Source organism: Carica papaya, chromosome 1 (genome assembly GCF_054855325.1).
Source record: "Carica papaya isolate Zhongbai chromosome 1, ASM5485532v1, whole genome shotgun sequence".
Classification (NCBI taxonomy): Eukaryota; Viridiplantae; Streptophyta; class Magnoliopsida; order Brassicales; family Caricaceae; genus Carica; species Carica papaya.
Window position 1 is genome coordinate 11,967,497 of NC_142309.1, and position 22,671 is coordinate 11,990,167.

Here is a 22,671-nt window from a genome sequence, read left to right on the forward strand (position 1 = left end):
ATTAATCAAATTATCCTTTACTCTTTTTGGAAATAAATATTTGTTAACTTATTCTTGTGGGGTGAAACTAAAACTTCCAAAAAAAATTTATATTGATTCATGTTCGCAAGTAATTATATTAATTTTCTTACAAAATAATATAAGAAAAACGAAAAAAAAAAACAAATGTTATTATTACACTAAATATAGTAAATTAATAATATTATTTTATTTTAAAATGTTATAAAATATAAAGCACAAAAATTTATAATAAATATAAATTAATATTATAAATTTATGTTAAAATATTTAATTTATTAACATATGAAATATAAAGCACAATTAATTCTCTAAAAATATATATTTTTTAATATTTAATTTTATATTTGTCAGAAACTGAAAATTAACTTAAAAACACTTATCTTTTGTTATTGTTCAGTTTGCAGTTGTGCAGTCTAACAACGGAAGCAGAGGAGCTTATTGCTGACGCAGCAGAGCTGAGCTCATGGCATAATTCCTCAACCTGCCATCTTAAACTCACGGAAAGTTTTTATATATATCCCGAATAATTTTTCTTTATAATCTACAACTTCATCGGTAATATATTTTTAAATTATCATAATTAAAAACTTTTTTTTTTCAATCACACCCGTAAATATAAACATATTTATCTAACTATGTTAACTCTAATTTTTTTTTTTTATGTTTTATTTTATTGTGATTGTGTATTTTAAAAATTAATTTTCCCAACAAAAACAAATTTAGTGAATCCACATTAAATCTAAAGGGCTGCATTTGCATATTTAAAGGTGGATCAAATTCATTCTTTACATGTAACCTTTAAATGCTTGATTATTTTCGGCAAATATGCATACGACCAAGCCTCAACTATTATTATTACCAACAGCAGGAAAAAAAGTCATTGCAAAATTTTCACTAAAACATCAAGTGATTGCAAACTTTACATACCACTTCAAAAGTGGCTATAAAATTCAACCTATAACACACCTGAAATAATAATAATTAATGTTAACGAATAGAAACAAAAAAAAAAAAAAAATTAATATGACACAAAAAATTTCACATTTAAAAAGAAAAATGATAGCAAGTATCAAAAAATATTTAGAAGAAAACACCTTTGAGAATGCAGTATCTTCACACAGAACCAGGGGAGTATCAGAAACCTGCTAAAGACAGTACAAGTATTAGAACTCCTGTAACTACAAAATTGAAAACTGCAAAAAGTTTGTAACCTAAAAATCCCCAAGGCAACCTTTTGCATCATCTCAGGATTAATATACAACTACTTTAGCGTTAATCAGCACATAAGATAATTAATCACTATGAAAATCAGAACATATCTAAGTTTGAAAACAAATTAAAGCCTTCAGCATATATCATGTATGCAAGTTAACAAGTCATGCTACCTTCTATGGAAGTATATTATTCCATTTTGGCTTGAATTTCTAACAGCAATGTAATGAAGACTGCTCTCGTTGAGAAACAAACAAGATAATATTTAAAAAGGCTACTCACCAGATTTAGATCAGCTTTTAGAGGCAAATGCAGCTAAAGCATTAGCATGTGCAGGTGAAAGGCTGCTCAATAGAGGTTGCATCTGATGACCGTAGAGTGAAATAAGATGGGAGAAAGCTCTACCTACTTGAGCTTTGACCTCAGAAGTTTCTACTGGGGATACCAGGACTTGTGCAAAGAGATTGACTAACTCAGGAACACAAGAGAGGATCTGTTATCCATTCAAAAGCCAAGAAAACCAATCACATTAAATAAAAAATAAATAAATAAAAGATTATTCTAGGCTATGTTTGGAACAAATTAAAAATAATTCATAGGAGGGATTAATATTTTTTTGGAAGATTATGGAAAAAAAAAACAATTTCTTAGGCAATTTAAGCAGATTTGAACAATGCATTTCAAATTCCATTACAATCGACAAAATCTTGTCTAATTTTACTTGAGATTTTTTATGAGCTAAATTTTTATTGTTTTCTAATAAAATTTGTACCTTGTCCTAGTTAAAACAAAGCATGATTTCTAAATAAATTAAACAAATTTTTTATTTGTTCCAAATATAGTCTTAACAAATTCCACTGAGTCAAGGATTCAAACAAATACCTGGGGATTAGATGACAAAACAAGTGTAGAGACACAAGTATACACAGTCATGGACTCCTCATGATCTTCTTTTAAAGGAAGAACTTTCAGGAAAACAGGAAGAACCTGATCCGAATAATTAATTTGTCAATTGATAACCACTGCACAAAAAAGCAGTGTTGAAGTACCCAAAGAAGATTGAAATTATGAGAACCAATAGTTTAACCTGATTCAATGGGATTGACTGAGGGTGCACCATAATCATCCTTGCAACAGCACCTGCAGCATTATCTCTTACTGCATCATCTTGCTCAGATTCTCCGAAAAGGGGGAAAAGTCCTCGCAAAATGTCCCCATAGTATCTGATGCTGATGAAAGGAGATAAACTACAGTAATGATCCAAATCCATACAAAAAGACTGCTGAAGTACAAGACCATGATATTAAACATATTTTTCTCTTAACAGGGAAGAACATATTATAGAAAAGTGCACCAAGAAGGAGCTACCCACACAAAATCAACAAAAGATTTTAAGGGAGGATCTGGGATAACATATTTAAGTTCCACAACATCTTCCACATTGAAGAAAATATGACATTTGGACAAAGAGGCTCCATAGAAGCAGCATCCTGCCTAATCTATCCATCAAAATTATCACAATAATAGATCCTGAATAACTTGCAATTCCTACAAAGACATTTACAAGGTCTGATGGTACTCCAGCATTTCTAAATACAGCAGTAGAGAAATAAAATACAGCATTGATACCAGATTGCTCTAAAATGCCGACCAGAAAATAATTGTGAGAACTTAACAATATCTGTCTCCTTGACAACGACAGAACATGAACCTTTGAACCAAGTCTATTCCCCTTTAGAACTCCATCCCTTTGCTCATAATTAACAGAACATTTAAAATTCATGTTCTCCTTACTTCTACCATTCTTTCCCTTCCTTGGAGTAGAGACAAACGCATCCTGTTGCTCCTTTGAAGCTAGGCTTGCTGATTGATTGCTCTGAAGAGCTCCACTTGTTCCTTTAAACCATAAAATAAACCCCTACCAGCTTGTTGACTTTCTTCACCTTCCTCACGTCCCATTCAGAGATCAACTCCTTTTCCCCACAGAGCAACCACATTTATTGGGTGTTCATCGACATTCTTCTTTGACACCAATGAGATGTTTGCAATTAGATTCCATCTTTGCCACTTCTATTGAAATCGATTGATAGATCGGCCTTATTATCTCCAGACATGGTAGCAGCAAACATATGTGTGGAAGAGCAGAACTAGGCTGCTGTGAACAGCTCACCCTCTTGAAAGGAACCCAAGAGAGAATTCCATTTCCTGATTCTCTTCGCTTGAAAAAATTTCCAAATGTCATAAGGGGACAACTGACATTCAAACAAAGAAAAATTATGTCTGGAAAAACAAAGCACCTTCATTAAAAGACATCCCCTTTTTATTAGGAGAAACTACTTTGCCCAGGCCCTAGTAAAAAGTACTCTCAATCTTCTACCCAATCTAAATCACCCACTCCTACTTCTCATTAGTGAGCACTTGGGCTTACGAGGCTTGAGAGATTGGAGTAGAAGACTAGGGCCATTAGGTTGAGGCGCGTACAGTGCTAGAAAGCACTGGTGTAAAATGCAATCATGGCATGAAAACACTAAGCTAAAGATTCCCAACTTACCACGAAGGTACCTCCACAAGTCAAACATGGAGAAATTCCTCGTTCTCATCCATTGCTATATAATCCCTTTGTCAAATTTGGTGACCTATGCTTCTGGTTTATAAGCAATCAACTGAGCCATAGCTGCCAATCACCCTTTTCAAAGGTCCTCCAAATGTGATCTATAGCTAGAAGCAAGCACCACCACCCATCACTGTCCATACTCTCTTGAAAGAAATCTTCCTTCACCACCTTCACTCACTTTCCTCATCTCGAAATAGTTTCTCCTACTAATCTTCCCCCGCTATAAGAACAAGTCCCTCCTATCACCATGAAGGTTGCAACACCAAGGTTTTGAACCATTCATTCATAAGAAATTACATAGACTTGAAGAAAGAGGGAATCTCAAGTATGCAAATGTAGAAAGGGAAGGAAATTTTTTGTCTCAGTTTTCAAGTAGCCAAAGCGTGAAGGCAGTTCCCCCCCACTACAACAACGTTAAATGACTTCCTCTTAATCACTAGGGCCTTACTAGGAGAGAGGAAACACATAGTTGACTGCTCAAGGTGAGAGACTAGGGACAAGCCTCCAATCCAAGGATCAAACATCACATCTTGCGGAGGAATGCAGAGGAACACAACAAAAATGAGAGTATCACGACAGATTACAATAGGTATTTAAAGTTCATATAGGAAAGGAGGCTTTATTAGACTCTTAAAAGTGATGTGAAGAAAGTAAAGAATAAGCACGCTACTCCTAACCTTTTATATTATTCTTTTTCTCCAAATCAATTTACTTATATATGCCCTTAATATCCTCTTAAATCATCAATATATACATAAATTAATATATCATAAAATAGTTGTGCAAATATATATATTCTTATTAGTTTTTTGTTAAAAAAAAAAAAACACAACTACTTATATTTTACAATCAGTACTTGTCCAAATGCGCAATCACTTACTTTTTAAATAAGAATTTACTTGTCAAAGTAACTTAAAGCACCATACTGCTTTAAACGCATTACTTTCAGCAACCCAAGCATCTCACACTCTACCTCTATTCCTAAAGAGTTAAAGCCATCTTTAACATGCACCATACAAGCTATATTAACACAAATGGGCCTTGAAATCTAGAAGCGGGCAATTACAAGTACTATAAAAAAAATTGAGAGAAAAAGGTGGAACAAGTGTTAGGAAAGCATAGGCCAATTAAATAGTTGGAGTATTAAGCTTAATTATTGAATAAAGGAGTAGTTAGCCAAAATTCATGAATTCCAACACGAATTAAAAGATTGGATTGGAAAAAAAAATAGATGAAACAGAAGGATACGACAAAGTTGACTCTCCTCCATTTTTGCATAACTCTCCGACACAAAATGCAGCATTCCTTCTATTCGTTGCCTCAGAGGAAGCCAATTCTTTGAGCACTAAGGGCATCACCCTCTGAAAAATGGAACAAGCTTCCTAGTATTAGTAACATTACAAGAGCTAATAAAGGTAGGGAATATAGTAAAGAAAGAAGTCAGGCCTCATATAAATTTGATGGACTTACATCAGCATATGCTGCAATTGGAGAACCCATATCCTGAGCAACTTCAGCAAGGCAAGCAACCACCATCGTGCGGTCTTGTGGAGAACGTGATCCTCTCTGTGATACACATTAATTAAAAAACTGAGCTACTAAAAGTGGAAGTTATAAAACAAAATGGACACTTAATTATATCCATCACACCGCAAATTTCATCAAAGGCTCAAAAAGCTTTGCAAAGATGGGCGCAAAATTAGAACCCATGGCCTTTGCAAATGCAGGAAGAAGGTCAGTAACAGCATCCATAAGCACTTCATCATGTTCTGAATCATCATCATCAAGATCACTATCATTCTCTAATTGCTGACAAGCTGCTTCCTCCCGAAGCAATGCTAAGGTTGCATCAACAAGAGAGGACATGTCTGCAGTTAAAACCAAATCAGTTGATGATCCTATGAAGCCAATGTGTTTGTTTTAAAAAAGGCCTCTAATCCAAGAAGTCAATTAATGTTATACATACAAGGGTCAATAGCCATGTAACCATAATCCTTCATGATGTCAGCTATGCTCATACAAGCCTGAGCAACAACTTCCTTGTCATCATCTTCTCTCATGCACTTGATATAAACATTCATAATGGCATCTACATTAATCAAGAGCTCCATCAAGATATTACACTACATACTTAACAAGAAAATAAAGATAAGTTATGGCATGGAAAGATCATAGTCTTACCAAGAATTTCTTTTGCCTTCACTCTTTTTTCCTGAAAAAGAAACAAAGCAAGATTGTGATTATAATATTTTACTTGTCAAACAATATCACAAAATCAAAAAGCAAACAAATTCCTTAGCAAAAGAAGCTTAACTAACTCAAAAATCAGCAACTAATGAGAACACACTAACGTGGAAGATTTGTATTGTTAAGAAATATTATAAAAATAATAAAGCAACTTTAAATTTATGTACCATTAGGAATAAATAGCTAACAGGGAACTATAAACATATTTTAGCGACCTTTATAATTTAAATTTTTTTTAAATAAAAAGTGTGATGTGTATTAAATACGTACACCAAGGGGGTGCAAAACCCATGTATCAAGGGGATGTATTAAAATACTTATGTAATTTAACTTAGACAACTTAACAACCAACACTGGATGGAGAATTTTTTTGATTATTTGGTCTTGAGATCCTTAGTTCTTGATGGTATTAATCTAGAATATACTTGAGATCTCCTGAGTATTCTTTTCAACAGGGGATTCTTGATGGTATTGATTTGAAAAACCACATATAGATTCTGGTTTTTGACCTTGTATATTATTTGACTTGGATGGCACCCCCTTCTAACATTTAATTATCCTTAAATTCTCAAATAAATATAAGGTTAAGAGGGGAAATTACAGGGAAAGTTGGGTTAAATTTATTGTACAAGTTCGTCTCATCAGTTACCTACTATACCATTTATCCCTCTAATGCTCTGTTTGGATGATTTTTGTGATGATTCATTAATATAAGGTAATATATGGTAAGTGTGCAAGATAGTAATTGATAGGTTATAACATGTTCGGGAAGACGATATATTAATATATGGTAATGACAGCTGTTTTGTTTGTATTGATAGGTTGATATGGTTGTATATTAAGTCAAATTACCAAATTATCCATATCTTAATGTATGTAATATTAAGAGGAAAAAAAAAAAAGAAAAAAGTACTTATTTAAATTGTAATTAAATTATTTAACTTGAGAAATTATTTAAACTATAATTCTTATTGAATTTTTTTCTTAAAATATCAAAAAATAAATTTGTTATGAAGAATAAAAATTCATTTTTTATAATTAGTATAAAAAATTAATTTAAAACTACAATTTTTAATTTTTAATTATAAATTAAAAAAATCTAAAAAGAAATAGATTGAGAAGAGAAGAAAAGAAAAAAAGTAGGTTGGGCAATTGAGAAAAATTTTTTCGAGGGTAAAATGGGAATTATAAAAATTTAATGAGGATATAAATGGAACAAAAATGTTAGTCCGTCTGTCAAAAATCACCAAATCGGTAGTTTTAAAAAGTTGTCCAAATTTTACCTTTACAATACCATAAAAAACTCTAAGGTAATCATACTATCAGCAAACAAACATGATTTTGTCATCCCACTACAATACCCTATATTAATGAACCACATTATATCATCATCCAAACAGAGGGTAAGATAGGCAAGTGATTACGTTTACCTGCCCCATTCCCATAATCTATTTGCTCCAGGGTGACAAATTTTCTACTTAAAGAAAATATTAATAACATCCCCGAGACAACATAGAAATAAAAGATACAAATAAAGACGCATACATACACATACACAGTGAGAGAGAGAGAGAGACAGAGAGAGACAGAGAGAGAGAGAAGGAGAGAGAGAGAAAGAGATCTTCTCACATTATGATTTTGGAAGATTGCATGCGCTGCTGTCAAGATATCTGTGATTACAATAAAAATAAATAAAAAACAATGGCCTTAGCACAATTTTTACACACATTAAAACAATAAAGAGAACTTGGATAATTAATTGGTGAAGTAGTCCAATTACTATTTTTATAGGTCTCATAGTTAACAGCAAATTTCCAGTACAAGATGGAAGAACTGAGACACATTATTGGCCATACTCATACAAGGTTAAAAGTCTGTATGCTGCCAGATATCGGAACAAGAGTGGACATACATTATATAAGTCTATTTAATATCACAAAAAAGAGGGACAATTAACAATTAGCATGTTTGGAAACTTTTCAACCCAAACTTGACAGTGACCCTGGTTGTCTATATCTCCATGGTGAACTAATGATAACCATCAACTGAAACTAATTACACAAAGAGGATGCTAAATCAGGGACTTAGCTCAAGAGCTCCTAGAGATGCAAAAGTCACATGCAACTAGCATGTTAATCAACTTATAAGCTAACTGATATTGACCAAATTGATGTTAGTCTACTCATGTTTAGTTAATATTCCGTAAATGCATAATGAAATATTGACTGACTTAATATATTTTATCCTAAAATATATATTATCTCTTTATAATGCCAAAAGAAAATTTGACTTAGTATGAGAAAATTTTGGTAAGATAATAAAGAATAGGGCTGTCAGCTGTGACAAACCAAAAAAGGAACATTTATCAGCAAATATTTCATGATAGAAAGTGAGACAATGAGTGATGGAAGGGACAAAGGAAGACATAGTCGCTTACATTCAATGAAGGTTGTCTAAACTAATAAATTTCCTCCTGAAAATATAATTTCTTATGGGGCACATTTCTCATCAGCTTTAACAAATTATAACTTGCACTCCATGATTGATCTTTTCACAGTATTATCCAAGAAATAGTCATGTGTTGTTTTTTTAGGCTCAATCAAAGGACTTGTGACACAACTTGAACCTTGATCACTCGAGAATGTCCATTCAGCCAAGAAGTCATCGCTATGCATGGTTTAGATATCATAATTCCCTTTGCTGGTGTTAGCAGTTCTCAGAAGTTCCATCATGAACTAGTAATAGGAAAGAATACTTTTTTTTTTCCTCTGGAGTTGTATCAAAACATCTGTCCGATCTACTATCGTCAAAAAGAAACCATCTTCTAACCTGACCTAAAACTCAAGGCATCGAGCATGCACTGAAAACAGTAAGACTCCTTTCTTGTCCTCCCACTCTCCCCACAAACCCATCTTACTAGAAATAAGATGTGAAGAAAAGCAACATTGCTTCAAAATACCCCCACAAGAGTGAAAGAAAAGAGAGAAAGAAGATGAAAAATGTAGCATCAAGGAACATATTATGGGAAAAAATTATGATACTTGAAGAAAACAAGGAGAGAAAGTTTGTCTGACGAGGAAAAATCCTCTTATTTTCTTCAATATTACATGGGTACAAATGTGCTAAATATATAAGTTTTTGGCCAAGACAAAAAAACGGTTAAAAAATGCTAACAAAAAGCTATAAAATTAGTGAAGAGAGCAACCAGCTGTCCTAACAATACCAGCTGTCCTAACCACTTGAGAAAAGACTAAACTGCCCCTAATGTAAGTATACATGTATATATACATTCCTACATATGAACATTCTACACTCCCCCTCAATGTAGATTACATAAATGTTAAGTAATCTTACATTGAATATAAGATTATTGAACTTCCTTTTTGGTAGTGCCTTGGTGAGTATGTCAGCTATTTGTTGACTAGTCGGGATGTATAGAAGTGACACATCCGAACTTTCAATTTTTTCTTTGATGAAGTGACGATCAATTTTAACATGTTTAGTTCTGTCATAGTGCACAGGGTTCTTGGTCATGCTAATAATTGATTGATTGTCACACCAAATTCTCATTGCAATAAGAGCAGAAAATTTTAGTTCTAGTAGAATCTTTTTAAACCATACTCTCTCACATATTACATGTGCAAGTGATCGTAATTCAGCTTCAGCGTTATTTCTTGATACAACAGATTGTTTCTTGCTACGCAAGTGATTAAATTACCCCAAACATAAGAGCAGTAACCAGATATGGATCTTCTATCTGTCACAGATCCAGCCCAATCAACATCAGTATAGATCTCAATATCTCTGAACATATTCTTCTGAAAGAATAATCCTTATCTAGGTGTCATCTTTCGATACCTCCAAATACGATAAACAGCACACGTGTTCTTCAGTAGGTTGAGACATGAACTGACTCACAATACTAATAGTGAAGCAGATGTCAGGTCTTGTATGAGCCAAATAGATAAGTTTGTTTACAAACCTTTGATACCTTTCTTTATCAACAGGTTTACTGTCACTTTTGGAACCAAGTTTAGTGTTTGTTTCCATAGGAGTCTCAGCAGATTTACAACCAAGCATACCTGTTTCATTCAGAAAATCTAAGATGTACTTCCGTTGAGATATAGAAATTCTTTTCTTGGATCTGATAATTTCCATTCTAAGGAAATACTTGAGCAACCTAAGATCTTTGATTTCAAATTCTCTAATTAGAAAGTTTTTCAGTTTCTGAATTTTTCATTGTGATCACCTGTAAGGATAACATCATCCACATAAACAATTAGTATAGCTCTTCTCCCTGTGATACAATGCTTGACAAACAGGACATAATCGGATTGACATTGCTGATATCCCATATGCTTTACTGTCCTGGTGAATCTGTCAAACCAATCCCTTGGAGACTGTTTGAGGTCATACAGTGCCTTCTTTAATTTACATACCTTTTGAAGATTCATTTTGAGTCCAGGTAGGACTTCCATATATACTTCTTCCTCTAGGTCACCATTAAAGAAAGTATTTTTTACATCAAATTGATAAAGAGGTCAATCAAGATTAGATGCTAAAGAGAATAATACCGTATTGTGCTTGACAACAGGAGCAAATGTCTCTTGATAGTCGATGTCATATGATTGGGTAAACCTTTTAGCAACAAGTCGAGCTTTGTAGCAACTTACACTACCATCAGAATTGTACTTGGTGGTGAAGATCCACTTGCATCCAACAGGAACCTTCCCTGAAGGTAGATCAGATAATTTTCATGTCCTATTTTTCTCAAAAGCTGAAATTTCTTCTTCGATAGCAGCATTCCATTCAGGAATCTTGAGAGCTTCATGAACTGTTCTTGGTTTAGGAAGGATGCTATCAAACTTGCTCACAAGTGCATGATACTTTGAAGATAGCTTGTCATAAGAGACATAATCCTGTATGGGATGCATAGTACAAGAACGAACACCTTTTTGTAATGTAATAGGTAAACCAATATCATCAGTAAAGTCAGAAATCTCATTACCTGTGTTATTCTGGATGCTTGGTCCAGGAGTTGAGTCATGATAGAGTATAGATGGTTCAGGTACTTTATCTTTACCTTGAGTTTTATTCCTCCTTGTATACACGTAACTCACTAACTGCAGGTAATGTGTTATCAGTCTCTATGATAGGTTCAAGTTCTTTGGTGGTTTCAGGGACAGGATCTTTTTCTGAAGTTGTCAATAGAGTGTGTAGAGGAGAGATATTCACATCCCACAATTGATATTCCTGAGTTCCAGATGTCTCCCCCTGAATATCAAGAGTGGGATAAAAAGGTTGGTTCTAAAAAAAAAGTAACATCCGTAGTGTTATAGAACCAGCAAATTACTGAACAAAACATTTGTAACCTTTTTGAGAATTGGAATACTGGATAAAAATACATTTGAGGGCTCTAGAATCAAGTTTCCCTCTAGGGTGACTGTGAATGTGAACATAGGCAAAACAGCCAAATACTTTAAACGGAATTGTGTGAAGGATATGCAATGTTGGGAAGGCTTGAAATAGTGAATCATAAGGTGTTTTAAACTTAAGGATACGAAAAGACATTCTGTTGATCAGGTATGTGGCTGTGAGATAGCCTCTCCCCAAAGGTATTTAGATAGATTTGTGATAAACATGAATGAGCGGGATACTTCAAGAATGTGCCTATTTTTCCTTTCGACCACACCATTTTGTTGAGGGGTGTAGGGACAAGAACTTTGATGGACAATACTTTGGCAAGAAAGGAATTTGCCTAAGTTAGATGCAAAATATTCACATGCATTAATCTATTTTCAACACTTGTATTTTTATTTGAAATTAGGTTTGAATTATAGTGTTGAATTTTTGAAAAATTTCACCAACCTCAGATTTTTCTTTCATCAAATAGAACCAGCTTATTCTAGTGTGATCATCAATAAAGAAGACAAACCATTTTGTGCCAGTAATATTTTTTACCCGTGCCAGTCCCCAGACATCACTATCAATACAAAAGGTTTTGAGAGTTTGTAAGCAATATTGGGATATGAATTGCGAACATGTTTAGATAATAGACATACTTTACATTGAAATGAACTTTGATTTTTATTTCTAAATAAAACATAAAATAGTTGTTTTAAGTACATACAATTTCGATGTCCTAATCTATAATGCCATAACATAATAGATTCGTCAATATTAGAACATCCTACAGATATTGAATTAGCACATACTGCACTGGAAATATGTATATTACAAGGTGAGGTTTTGACTGATAGAAGATAAAGTTCTGAATCCTTAGCATTACCAATCATTGTTACTATGGCCAAGTCCTAAAAAACACAAGAATCATTGCCAATTTTAATGACGCGGTTCAAGTTGTTACATAATTTGCTTATAGATAGCAGATTGCAGTCTAGATTAGGCACATAAAGAACGGACTGCAATATCAAATTTGGTGATATAGTGGTTGCACCAACTCCTGCAACTCTAGAACTGGTTCCACCAGCAATTCTGATGGATGAAATTTCCTTACATTCACTGTACCGATGAAAGAGTGTAATGTCTCCAGTCATATGATCAGGTGTTCCTAAATCAATAATCCACATTTGTTTTTTCATAGAGTAAGCAGATAAACTAAGTAAGCAATACCTCTCTGAGCAACGGAAGCATTACCGAGAATACCCTTATGAGAAAACATTTGCATGAGAGCCCTCTAATTGGGTTGGACTGAAGGGAGAGCTCTCGGTAGTACTGGCTGCAGGGGATAATTCTTCTGAAATTACCATATTGCTCTGAGTGTCATTTTTGTAATTTTTCCTATTTGCTGGCTTGCCATGTAATTTCCATCATTTATCCCTAACATGACCCGGCTTTTTGCAATAATCACATCAGGGTCTCCCGTTCTTTCCTCCAGCTTTAGGAGTACGTCCGACGAAAGCAGAGGCATGCTCGTGATTTAGGGCACCAGGCTGAGGTTCATTGAGCAACGGCTTCCTCTGAGCAGCAAGGGCAGAAATTGTGTCCGTCGGGTTCGCGCCAGAGTAAAAATCATCCAGCATGATCGTCTTTCTACTCTCTTCTCGACGAACTTCAGAGAAAGCTTTTCTAAGATTCGACATCGGCTTTGTACCCAGAACGCGACCACGAACCTCATCCAAGTTTTTGTTGAGTCCCATCAAAAATTTGAAAATTCTTTTGCGTTCAATGTGAGTTTTAAAGAGTTTCGAATCTTCGGGACAATTCCACGGGTGTTCCTCGAAGACGTCAAGCTGCTGCCATTGCCGAGAGAGTGCATTGTAGTACTGTGTTACAGTGAGCCCCCCTATCACAGGTCGTGCAGCTGAGTCTCGATTTCGAAGGTGGCAGAGGTATTGTCTCGACTGGAGTAAAACTCGCGTACGGCCACCTAGATGTCGTGTGCGGTTTCATACAGTAAAAAATTTTCTCCAATCTCTGTCATCATTGAGTTGACTAACCAAGACATTACTAGATTGTTTTCGCCCTTCCATGAACGAGCACTTGGATCATCTGCTGATAGTTGAACAGCTTCTCCCGTAAGGTATTCATTCCTACTCTTCGCTCGGATGAACATGAGAACGGATGAAGATCATTGGAGATAATTACTCCCATTCAGTCTGTGTCAAATGACAAATGAAGGTGTCTGGTCAATGTGAGAATAGTTGATAGGTATTGGATTGAAGGAACCCGAGACATGATCAATGTGAGAAGAGTTTTGCTCATCCATGGTCATTTCTACTTGAGTTGGATGATGAAAGATTTTGGATCATAGTTGCCACTCTGATACCATGAAGAAAACAAAGAGAGAAAGTTTGTGTGACGAGGAAAAATCCTTTGATTTTCTTCAATATTACATAGGTACAAATGTGCCAAATATATAGGCATTTGGCCAAAACAAAAAACGGTTAAAAGATGCTAACAAAAAGCTAAAAAATTAGTGGAGAGAGCACCCAGCTGTCCTAACAATACCAGTTGTCCTAACCACTTGAGAAAAACTAAGTTGTCCCTTATGTAAGTAGACATGTATATATACATTCCTACATATGAATATTCTAAAATACTTAAACAGAAGCTCACATTTCAAAGCAATAATTGCCTGAAGCCGTACATCTTCATGAAAATAGCCAGAATGCCTTAGCATAATCCTTAATGTCTCCTCCAAATAGCTTGAAATAATTAAAGTCACAAATAATATCTTAAACACACTTCTCAATAGTAATTGTGGTACTTTTTTTTTTTACCAGAACTGACAGTTTGTTAAGAAAAAAGAACTGAGCCTGAAGAAACAAAAAGAAAATAAGGATACGGAGCGTAAGAACTCTTTGTATGTAAAGCAAATAAGCCAAGTGCTTGGGTTGCAGCTGCCTTTTCATCCAAAACTCCAGTTCTTATGCTAATGTTTCGAACTCTTGGCTCATCACGAGCTTCATCATCAGATGATACACCACCAAATCCATTAATGTTCTCATCATCAAACTCATCAATGTCCACGGCAGAGCCATCATCAAGATTGCACGAAGAAAATGTGAGGGGCACAACATGAGATAGATACTGCCCAACAAAAACCAAAAAACCATAGCCGAGTAAATATGGGTGGCTAAACAAACAACATAACTTCAATTGAACCAAACCATTCCCACCGGCGTAAAGCCATCATCCAAAATTTCTGCTACATTGCTGAAGAATCCGTGTGTATACTCCCGCAGTTCACTAAACTCCAGTCCAAAACCCTGATAAAATAACAAAAATTAATACTTAAAACTATGCCATCATCCCAAGACAAGATAGGACATCACATACAGAAATTGCAGCTTCAACAAAAGGGGGTAAAACTGATTCCATCCTTGATCTACCAATGGACATGGCAACAATTCCAACAAGCTCAGTAGCCCTTGCTCGAGCACGAAGATCCTCATCATTGTTAAGAACCATAAAGATTTTCATTAATTCGAGAACCCTATCAGCATATGGAATGAAAGCTTGTTCTGCAGCAGCAGCAACTGAACCTATTGCAGACTGCATCAATATCAACAAATAAATAATAAATCAAAGAGAAAATAAAAGTGACCATCTATTATACCAATTAGAGTAGACAGAATTCATCTCCATACCATACATGTCTCCTGCAAATTACGCGAACTACTTTCAAGGGCTGCTAGAAGTTTCCCCATTAAAGCTCCAACAAAAGGTAATATTTCCTCTCCCATGTTCTCACAAAATGCTGCCAAAGCATAGTACGACTTCTCCTGCAGGAAGAAAATGAATGATGTAAATATACTGCTCTTGAGAGATAACTCTTCGTACCATCATCATTTTTTCTTTTTTCTACATGCACCTTCACTTCATCAGATGCGTCCTCAAGAGCACTTAAAATGTATGGAAGAACAGTCTCATAGTGCGATACAACTTCGGGCTGCAAATGTTCAGCAAATTGACCTAAAGCAAATGATGCAGCCCCTCGAACCATTTGCTCTGGATCCCTAAGGGCCCCTAAGATAATATGAAGAACAGGTTCCAGCTTTATTTTCATAAACTCCGAACAGCCTTCAGATATAACACCTAAAGCTGTAACAGAAGCTTCACGATATTTGGGGTTTGCATTTTGACAGCTTAAAGAAGCAAACTCAAAAACAGGAGAGAATACATGCTTTGAGAGGTTCAAAGCCATTGTATCAATAACTTCAGCAGCAGCCCGATCTGGAGCAAGATCATCATCTTCATCTGCACTAGATTCTGCAAGCAAAGGGCACATAACTTGCAAAATAGGGATAACCAGCTTGTGCTTTTTCAAAGAATTGGATTTATACTTTGCCAGCCATGAAATAATCTGAATGGCCTGGTAAATGGAAAAACAAAACACAGGACGTAAGCAACAAAGCTACAGCTGGTACCCCAGCTCGATAAGCCAGGCTTTTCTTCCAAGCAACTCACTAAGATGCTACAGAATGGGAATAAACAAGTATTCAGTTGCTCAATTCTAACCTGATGTCGAGTATTGGTTTCCAAGTTTTGACTCGAGCAAACTTCAAGAGAGAATTGGACAATGGATTTGACAGAATCCCCAAGAAGAGGTGCAGGAGATTCAATCAGCTCATCAAATATCTCAAAGGCAATTACAGCAACATCCTCCTCACCAGAGGCAAGACACTGTCTTGATACATTCAAAATGCTGGGAATGAACTCCCGAAACTTGACCTGCATTTTTTGTGATTAAAATTATGTGTCAATAAACTTGACACTTAAAGTCTAGTATAATCACCACTAACTTAAAATTGGATGTTTAATCCACATAATATAGCAATGCATATAAATAGACAGCATACATCCCCCAAATGTGGATTGCCTAAGACCAGCTCTGACTTGAGAAATCCTCATCAGTGTTAAAAAAAAAATAAGAAAACCTTCCAAATCCTGATAATTTCATTGTAAAACATGGTTCAATGAGTGAATTTTGCAAGATGCTATCTCTGACGCAGAATATTGTGAAAAAAGATAGAACTGAGGAATCTGATGGGAAGATAAATGAAAGCCCACAAGACATAACTTGCAAAGACAAAGCCCATAAAAATTGGAAAATAATAAAAATATAAAAAATGCATATCGTTGCAAGCAAAAGAGTTTGTGTTTACACTTTTGCACACCAGCCATGACTAGGACAAAATTTGGGATTATCTACTTACTCAGAAAATAGCAATTAGACCTAGATATCCCACCTAGGGTCTCTTACATATAACACACACAACAGGATTCCTTAAGTACCATAACTATGGTTTGATTATATTCTCTTGAGGGAAAGTAGAAACCATTAGACTTTTACATGACGATAAAGTTAATGCAAGAAGACATGATATGCAAAGACAAAGTACAGAAAAAATAGAAAATACCAATAATTATATTACATGCTCATAGTTGTCACTAAATGAGTAAGTATTCAGACAGAAACATTAAGTCGGACAAAATTAGGATAATCTGCCTACTTAGAGAATACAAGTTAGACCTAGATATCTCATGTACAGTTTCTAACATATCACACCTAAGTGATATTTCACCAATATTGGCCAATTTTGTAGAGGGTGAACCGACCAAAATTGGCCAATTTTGAGAAAGTCAATTGCAGGTTCTATCAGAGTGAGGTCCACAATTCAATTGCCACTCTCTAGAAGGTCAACGCTTAAGCAAAGGACTCATGTGACATGGTGGTTCAAGATTCAAGTCGAGCTTCTAACTCAAGTGCAGCTCATTTAAAGAAAAAAAATAAATCGAGCTTGATTAAAGAAAAAATCGGTAAACACAAAGACATTATTGAGCCTGAGTAAGTTCAACTAAGCTTGATAATAAGGCACTCCTTTTAACATATTTTATAAAAATAAATAATCAAAGAACAAAAATGTTGACTATATAATTATAAAATACAATTAAGGTAAAAACGGTATTATATTAAAGATATACCATAATTTCAGTAAAGATATTATATATTTAATTTAATAATTGATAAGTGAGGCTGCTCATGGGATTTGGAACCAAAGAGTGTTAAGTTCAAGTAACTCTCACTTAGTTAGAAGAGCTTTTGACTGAAGTCAATTTATACGTGAGCTCAATTTTGACTAAGCCTGGTTAGTTTTGACTAGACCAAGCTCAAACTATTTGATACCAAACTTGGCTCGTTGCCACCCCTAGTGGTGGTTAACCAATTTAGATGCCAAAGAGAAGATTTACAACATAAGTGATTATCAAAACTCACAATTAGACTAGTCAGCAAAGTCAAGCTTGCCAGTGTTATGGTGAGCATCTTAGATCCAGGTTCGGTGATTTTTGCAATATATGTTCCCGGCAATTGGGGTTTCATGGATTTAGTACCAAACTAGGATCATTGACTCCAATACCAATTGACAAAGCTCAACTTATGTATGATCCCATACTTAGGAAAAAGATAACCAGACCTAAATATCATTTTTTTTTTCTTTGAAATATCAGACGATAAATGTTACTCACAAAGGTACCAAGGGGGGGTACCGCCCATGTACAAGGTATACATTACAATTCTATTAAGTGGTCCATAACCCACCCAAAATCATCCCAATCTTTGATGTCATGACCTAACAAAATAAAACCAAAAGTAGAGATTCACCTATCTTTAATGTTTCTTAGACATAATGTTTCTTAGACATCACATATATTCTTATCCCTCATGCATCATACTTAGGGTTTGATTTTGCATGAGCAATTGCAAAACAAAAACTATTGTAAGTTCTTGTCATTGACAAATGGGCGGCACCTTCTTGGTACCTTGTTAATATATTTACTTAACACTTTTATTTCAAAAAAAGTAAGTTCTTGTCATTGACTTTTACTTTCTTAAAGGGAATGATAAGTATAGACTCTAATTTACTCTTAAGTAACAAAAATTAGAAACTCTAAGAGGAAACCTGGAAAAGTTTAAGCCATAAATAAATCCCTAAACCTCTAGGAAAAAGAACTACTAAAATAAATTAAAAATTTATAATCAATTCAAAACAGGAGACTAAAACATATATTTCCAGGGCCGACATATATAACTTAATAAAACTTACCACTTCATTCCCATCATATGTAAATTCCAGAAAAGATCCCACTGCCCTGGTACAAAAGTTACAAAATGCTTGTAAGCAACCCACAAGAAATTTCCGGGTTGACAAGGTCCATTGGATGTCAAGAAAAATTTTAAATAAAGATTACTTAAGCGCAGCAACTCTAACTCGGTTGCTAGTCTCATCCTGTAGGCACTTGAGTAGAAGAGCCTGTAAGTCTGCGAAGTGTGGTTGAAATGCATTTCCAATTGTTTCAGTTAAGGAACTGAAGAGGATCAATGCCACCTTATATGAAAAGCCGGAAAAACAAAGTCAGTTCACCTTGTTCATATCACTACCGATGCAAACATGCACTCACAAAAAGTTATTGGGAAATAAACAGAGAGGTTGCATGACTTTTAGAAATCTAATCCAAACAAGTTGAAGGAGAAAAGCATTAAATAACAAAAAAAGAGTACTTTAACATGGTACACGCATCCATATATAACACTAACTGGACAAAGCAGTATTCAAGGTAGAAGAATTCAGTAGTCTCACATCCAAACATCACACCCACTTGAAGGTTGAGGAAAAGGCATATATACCAAAAACATATGTACTATAACATGCAAGTTTATGAAAACATGGTCTATATAGATAAATGTAATAAGAAAATGTTTACCTCCCACAATGTAATCAGCCAGACCCATCGATAAAATAAGATAAACTATTTCTGTACATGTGTTTGAGATACTTCCTAGTCAAGAGCTAATCCTAGGATTTTCTTGATATATATGCTAATGGTAACAACAGCAAAGGCATGCAACATATTGACACTGCAATAAATCAAATGTTTTCAAAAGATAAATCTACTGTGAAAGATGCCTTTTGTTGGAGAAAAGATTTGTGTTTTTTGTCAAAAGTCAACTATAAGCTGTTGACAGAGCCTACCTACAGTCACTTAAAATAAAAAGAGAGGGAACTTATCTACAGTCCAAAGTTTCTAAAGATGCACTATTCCATTGATGCCAAATTTTGGAACAAGGGTCCATCTATTGGCTCGAGTTATTGTCTGCTACTAACCTGTGGGTCTTATAATTATCCTGAAAAAAGTGCCTCCAATGTGGAGGATTGATCCTTTCCTTATAAGTGAAGACACTCACTCAATGTAGTCGACTTGGATCTACTCCTTACATCACCAAGCTGCAACGAAATATATTCGTAATTATACTCTAACTATTGCAGATAACTGAGTATGCTTAAGTACAATATTAGACCCCATTTCCTATAAGATTATTATTTGAGATCATTCACATCTCTACATAATATTATTAGACAAGTGATAAACTGTATATGAATTTTAAGTAACTTTTCTAAGTGGGCCAACTCTTGGATGCATTTGTAACATGCACCGCTCAATTCAAATTTTTGCAAATAAAGAAAACTTTCTTTAGTTTAAATGTAATTTATGCCCCAACTGCCATCCACTCAGAATGTCAGAATTGCTGATACGTGAAACCTTGTAACCAACAACATTTACATTAGAGAACTCTTGAACTCAATGTTCTAACAAATGCAGAAGAAACCTTAGTCAAAAAATGATTCACATCTGAGATTACTTGAAATTCATGGTATAGATCAATGCTTCCAACGTATAGAAACAAGGAAACCTTACATTACTAGTAAGATTTGGCAAGAAGGATCATTTACACGATATAACATTGATAAACATTAAAACGAGAATGCTTTTAAGAAAGCTTTCAAGAAGTTTACTTCTCTGTGGTCTTCCTGTGGACTCTGGCTACATTGAAATAAAAAGGGCAACAAGTCAGGCCACTCTCCAGATGGAACGGCATACTTCGCGATGACGCTCACTACATTGGCACTTGCTCGCCTCACAGGCATACTGCAATGACGCACCACGAACCAAGATCATTTACAAATTAATCAAAAAATAACAATAAAAAATGCCAAAGATGAGATTAGAATACACAGCGAATGAGCCAACTAATCAACCAATGTAAAACAGATTTACACTTTCACGTCATCACAATAATTAGCTCGATCGAATTCATTAGTGAAAATCCATGGAATCCAAAACAATAGAAAGTATACAAAAATGAAAAAGGAAGACCTGTGCTCCATGGTGATGCTCTCAATGAGAGACTGCTTGACGAGATGCTTGAGCTGAGGAGAGAGCTTGGCCCAGTGTCCAGTTATTTTCTTACGGAGGAGGACAGCTGCAAGCTGACGAACATTCGGAGTCTTAGCAGTACGGAGGTGCTGAACAAGCGCCGGCACCACCTGCGGATCCTTAGCCAGCCTCTTTATCTGCTCCTCTGCTTGTCGTCGAGCGTCATTATCCGGCATCAAAAATTGAATCAACAGCAGCTCAAGAGATTGTGCCATCTTTCTCTGTATATTCTGATTTCCTGCTCTGCACAAGAAGCCGCCAAGAAGGGTTTTTGCTTTGATGGGGTTTTGATGCTGGAGACAGTAGTAGGAGACAGAGGCTTTTTATTTCTGTTTTTTTCTTTTCTTTTTTTGTTTTTTTATTTTTTCTTCTTTTCCTTGGTCCATTTGAAGAGTAAATTGAAATTGGACTAAATTATTTGGGCCGTTTTTCAAATTCAAAATTTTTATGAAAAGTATTTAAAAAATTATATTTCTAATAATTAAGACAATAAAAACTCGAAGTAAGATTTGAATTACATATTTTAACTTCTGTTAATTTTTATAAAATTTCACATTTAATTCAATTGTAACATAGTAAAAATTCTCATCAAAATCATAAATATTGACCTTTTACAAAATTTTATATAAAAATGAAAGATTGATATAGAATTTGAGATAAATTATTAATTTAGTTTCTAAATTTAATTTATTTTTATTTTAGTTTTAAATTTTTTTTTTATAAAATAAATTTTAAATTTTTTAAATTATTAACTATGTTAATTTTTTAATTAAAAAAATAACATTATTTAAGTTTTATTTGACAAATTAAAATTATAATTTGTTCATCTCTCGTTTTCTTGACAAAAAATAAAACCATGAAATTTTAATCAGGGAGTAAGTCAATGTTTTTTTTTCTATTTTACACAATAATAATTATTCTAAAATCTCTCATAATCTACCAAAAAAGTCATAAAATTGAAAACTAGCAAAAGAAAAGAGGTGTGCAAAAATGAGAGGCATGCACTGTAATGGGAGGAAGATATATATACTAAAATATAAATTTGATCCTTATACTATATATTTTTATTTAATTTGGTCCCTACCTTGATTTTACTTCAAATTAACCCATACACTTTTAAAAAACTAGATTTATTACCTCATTATTAATTGTTAATACTATTTCTTTATGTGCTACGTGTTAATACATGACATTTGATGCAGTATTAAAAAATTTAAACATATACCAACTTGGATCAATCTATAAATAAGAAAAAACTACAATTATAAATATATACAACTCCACCTACACCCCTCAATCACTCACACCTCATACTTCTCTTCTTCAAAGCAAGCAAGAAGCACCACTAAGGAAAAAAAGTTATTGGTCACTCCAACGCAGCACTACTTAACCTTTTTCTCTTGCTATTTTTTTAGTCCTTGTTCGATCAACATAGGAAGAAAATTTTCAAGCTTACATTGTTCATTCTAGCGCTTAAGCTTAAGCTATTGGAGCAATTTCATTGTCTCACTCAAGTTCATTCTTAACTCGCACAATTGCCTCTACTTCACCTTTTTCTCCTTTTTCCCATTCATCACTTACTTGAGGACAAAGGAAAAAAGTAGTGTTAAGTATATATGGAACTATAAAGAGGCCAAGCAAGGAGGATGAAGAAAGTCTAGTTGATTGAAGCAACCAATCATGCAAGGAATAAATCTCTAAATGTTTAATAAATAAATGTTTGAAATATGTAATAAAGAGGAGATATAAGCTTATAGCTTTTTCTTTTGTTTTTAATACAAGAAGTACCTCAATGGATGTGCCTAAACTTTCTGCATGTTTGGCTAGGCAGCCTG

At 34.4% G+C, this 22,671-nt stretch overlaps 1 protein-coding gene and 1 long non-coding RNA gene across 5 annotated transcripts; both read right to left on the reverse strand.

The window, feature by feature from the left end:
• Positions 1-888: 888 nt before the first annotated feature.
• Positions 889-21,159, reverse strand: LOC110816319 (ARM repeat superfamily protein). 4 transcript variants are annotated; one of them, XR_002540020.2, is made up of 22 exons: positions 20,777-21,159; positions 20,416-20,548; positions 18,812-18,948; positions 18,667-18,712; positions 16,079-16,291; positions 15,432-15,932; positions 15,208-15,342; positions 14,897-15,112; positions 14,737-14,826; positions 14,403-14,647; positions 14,174-14,262; positions 7,724-7,764; positions 6,029-6,059; positions 5,814-5,936; positions 5,498-5,715; positions 5,318-5,413; positions 5,096-5,208; positions 2,321-2,456; positions 2,116-2,220; positions 1,516-1,726; positions 1,116-1,163; positions 889-987 (listed from the first exon to the last, which is right to left on the reverse strand). XR_002540020.2 is itself a non-coding variant. In XM_022044467.2 (21 exons), exons 1-20 carry the CDS (start codon positions 21,049-21,051, stop codon positions 1,526-1,528), a joined length of 3,144 nt encoding a protein of 1,047 aa, XP_021900159.1. In that variant the 5' UTR covers positions 21,052-21,159; the 3' UTR covers positions 889-1,163; positions 1,516-1,525. The 4 variants fall into 4 exon arrangements, 2 of the variants coding, with proteins under 2 accessions (XP_021900159.1, XP_021900160.1); XR_002540021.2 differs by having other exon boundaries at positions 1,116-1,166; XM_022044467.2 differs by having other exon boundaries at positions 889-1,163.
• Positions 2,713-5,089, reverse strand: LOC148269212 (uncharacterized). The gene is made up of 2 exons (XR_015819041.1): positions 3,785-5,089; positions 2,713-3,485 (listed from the first exon to the last, which is right to left on the reverse strand). It is a non-coding gene; the product is annotated as an uncharacterized LOC148269212 (long non-coding RNA).
• Positions 21,160-22,671: the final 1,512 nt, after the last annotated feature.

Excerpts from the sequence above, each read along its gene's own strand:
- LOC110816319 (XM_022044467.2), bottom strand. The coding sequence starts at position 21,051 with ATGGCACAATCTCTTGAGCTGCTGTTGATTCAATTTTTGATGCCGGAT. Across the intron at positions 5,209-5,317 it reads CAATTGCAGCATATGCTGAT|AGGGTGATGCCCTTAGTGCT; the intron begins GTAAGTCCATCA and ends TCCATTTTTCAG. Across the intron at positions 2,457-5,095 it reads GGAGGAGAGTCAACTTTGTC|ATACTATGGGGACATTTTGC; the intron begins GTATCCTTCTGT and ends CATCAGCATCAG.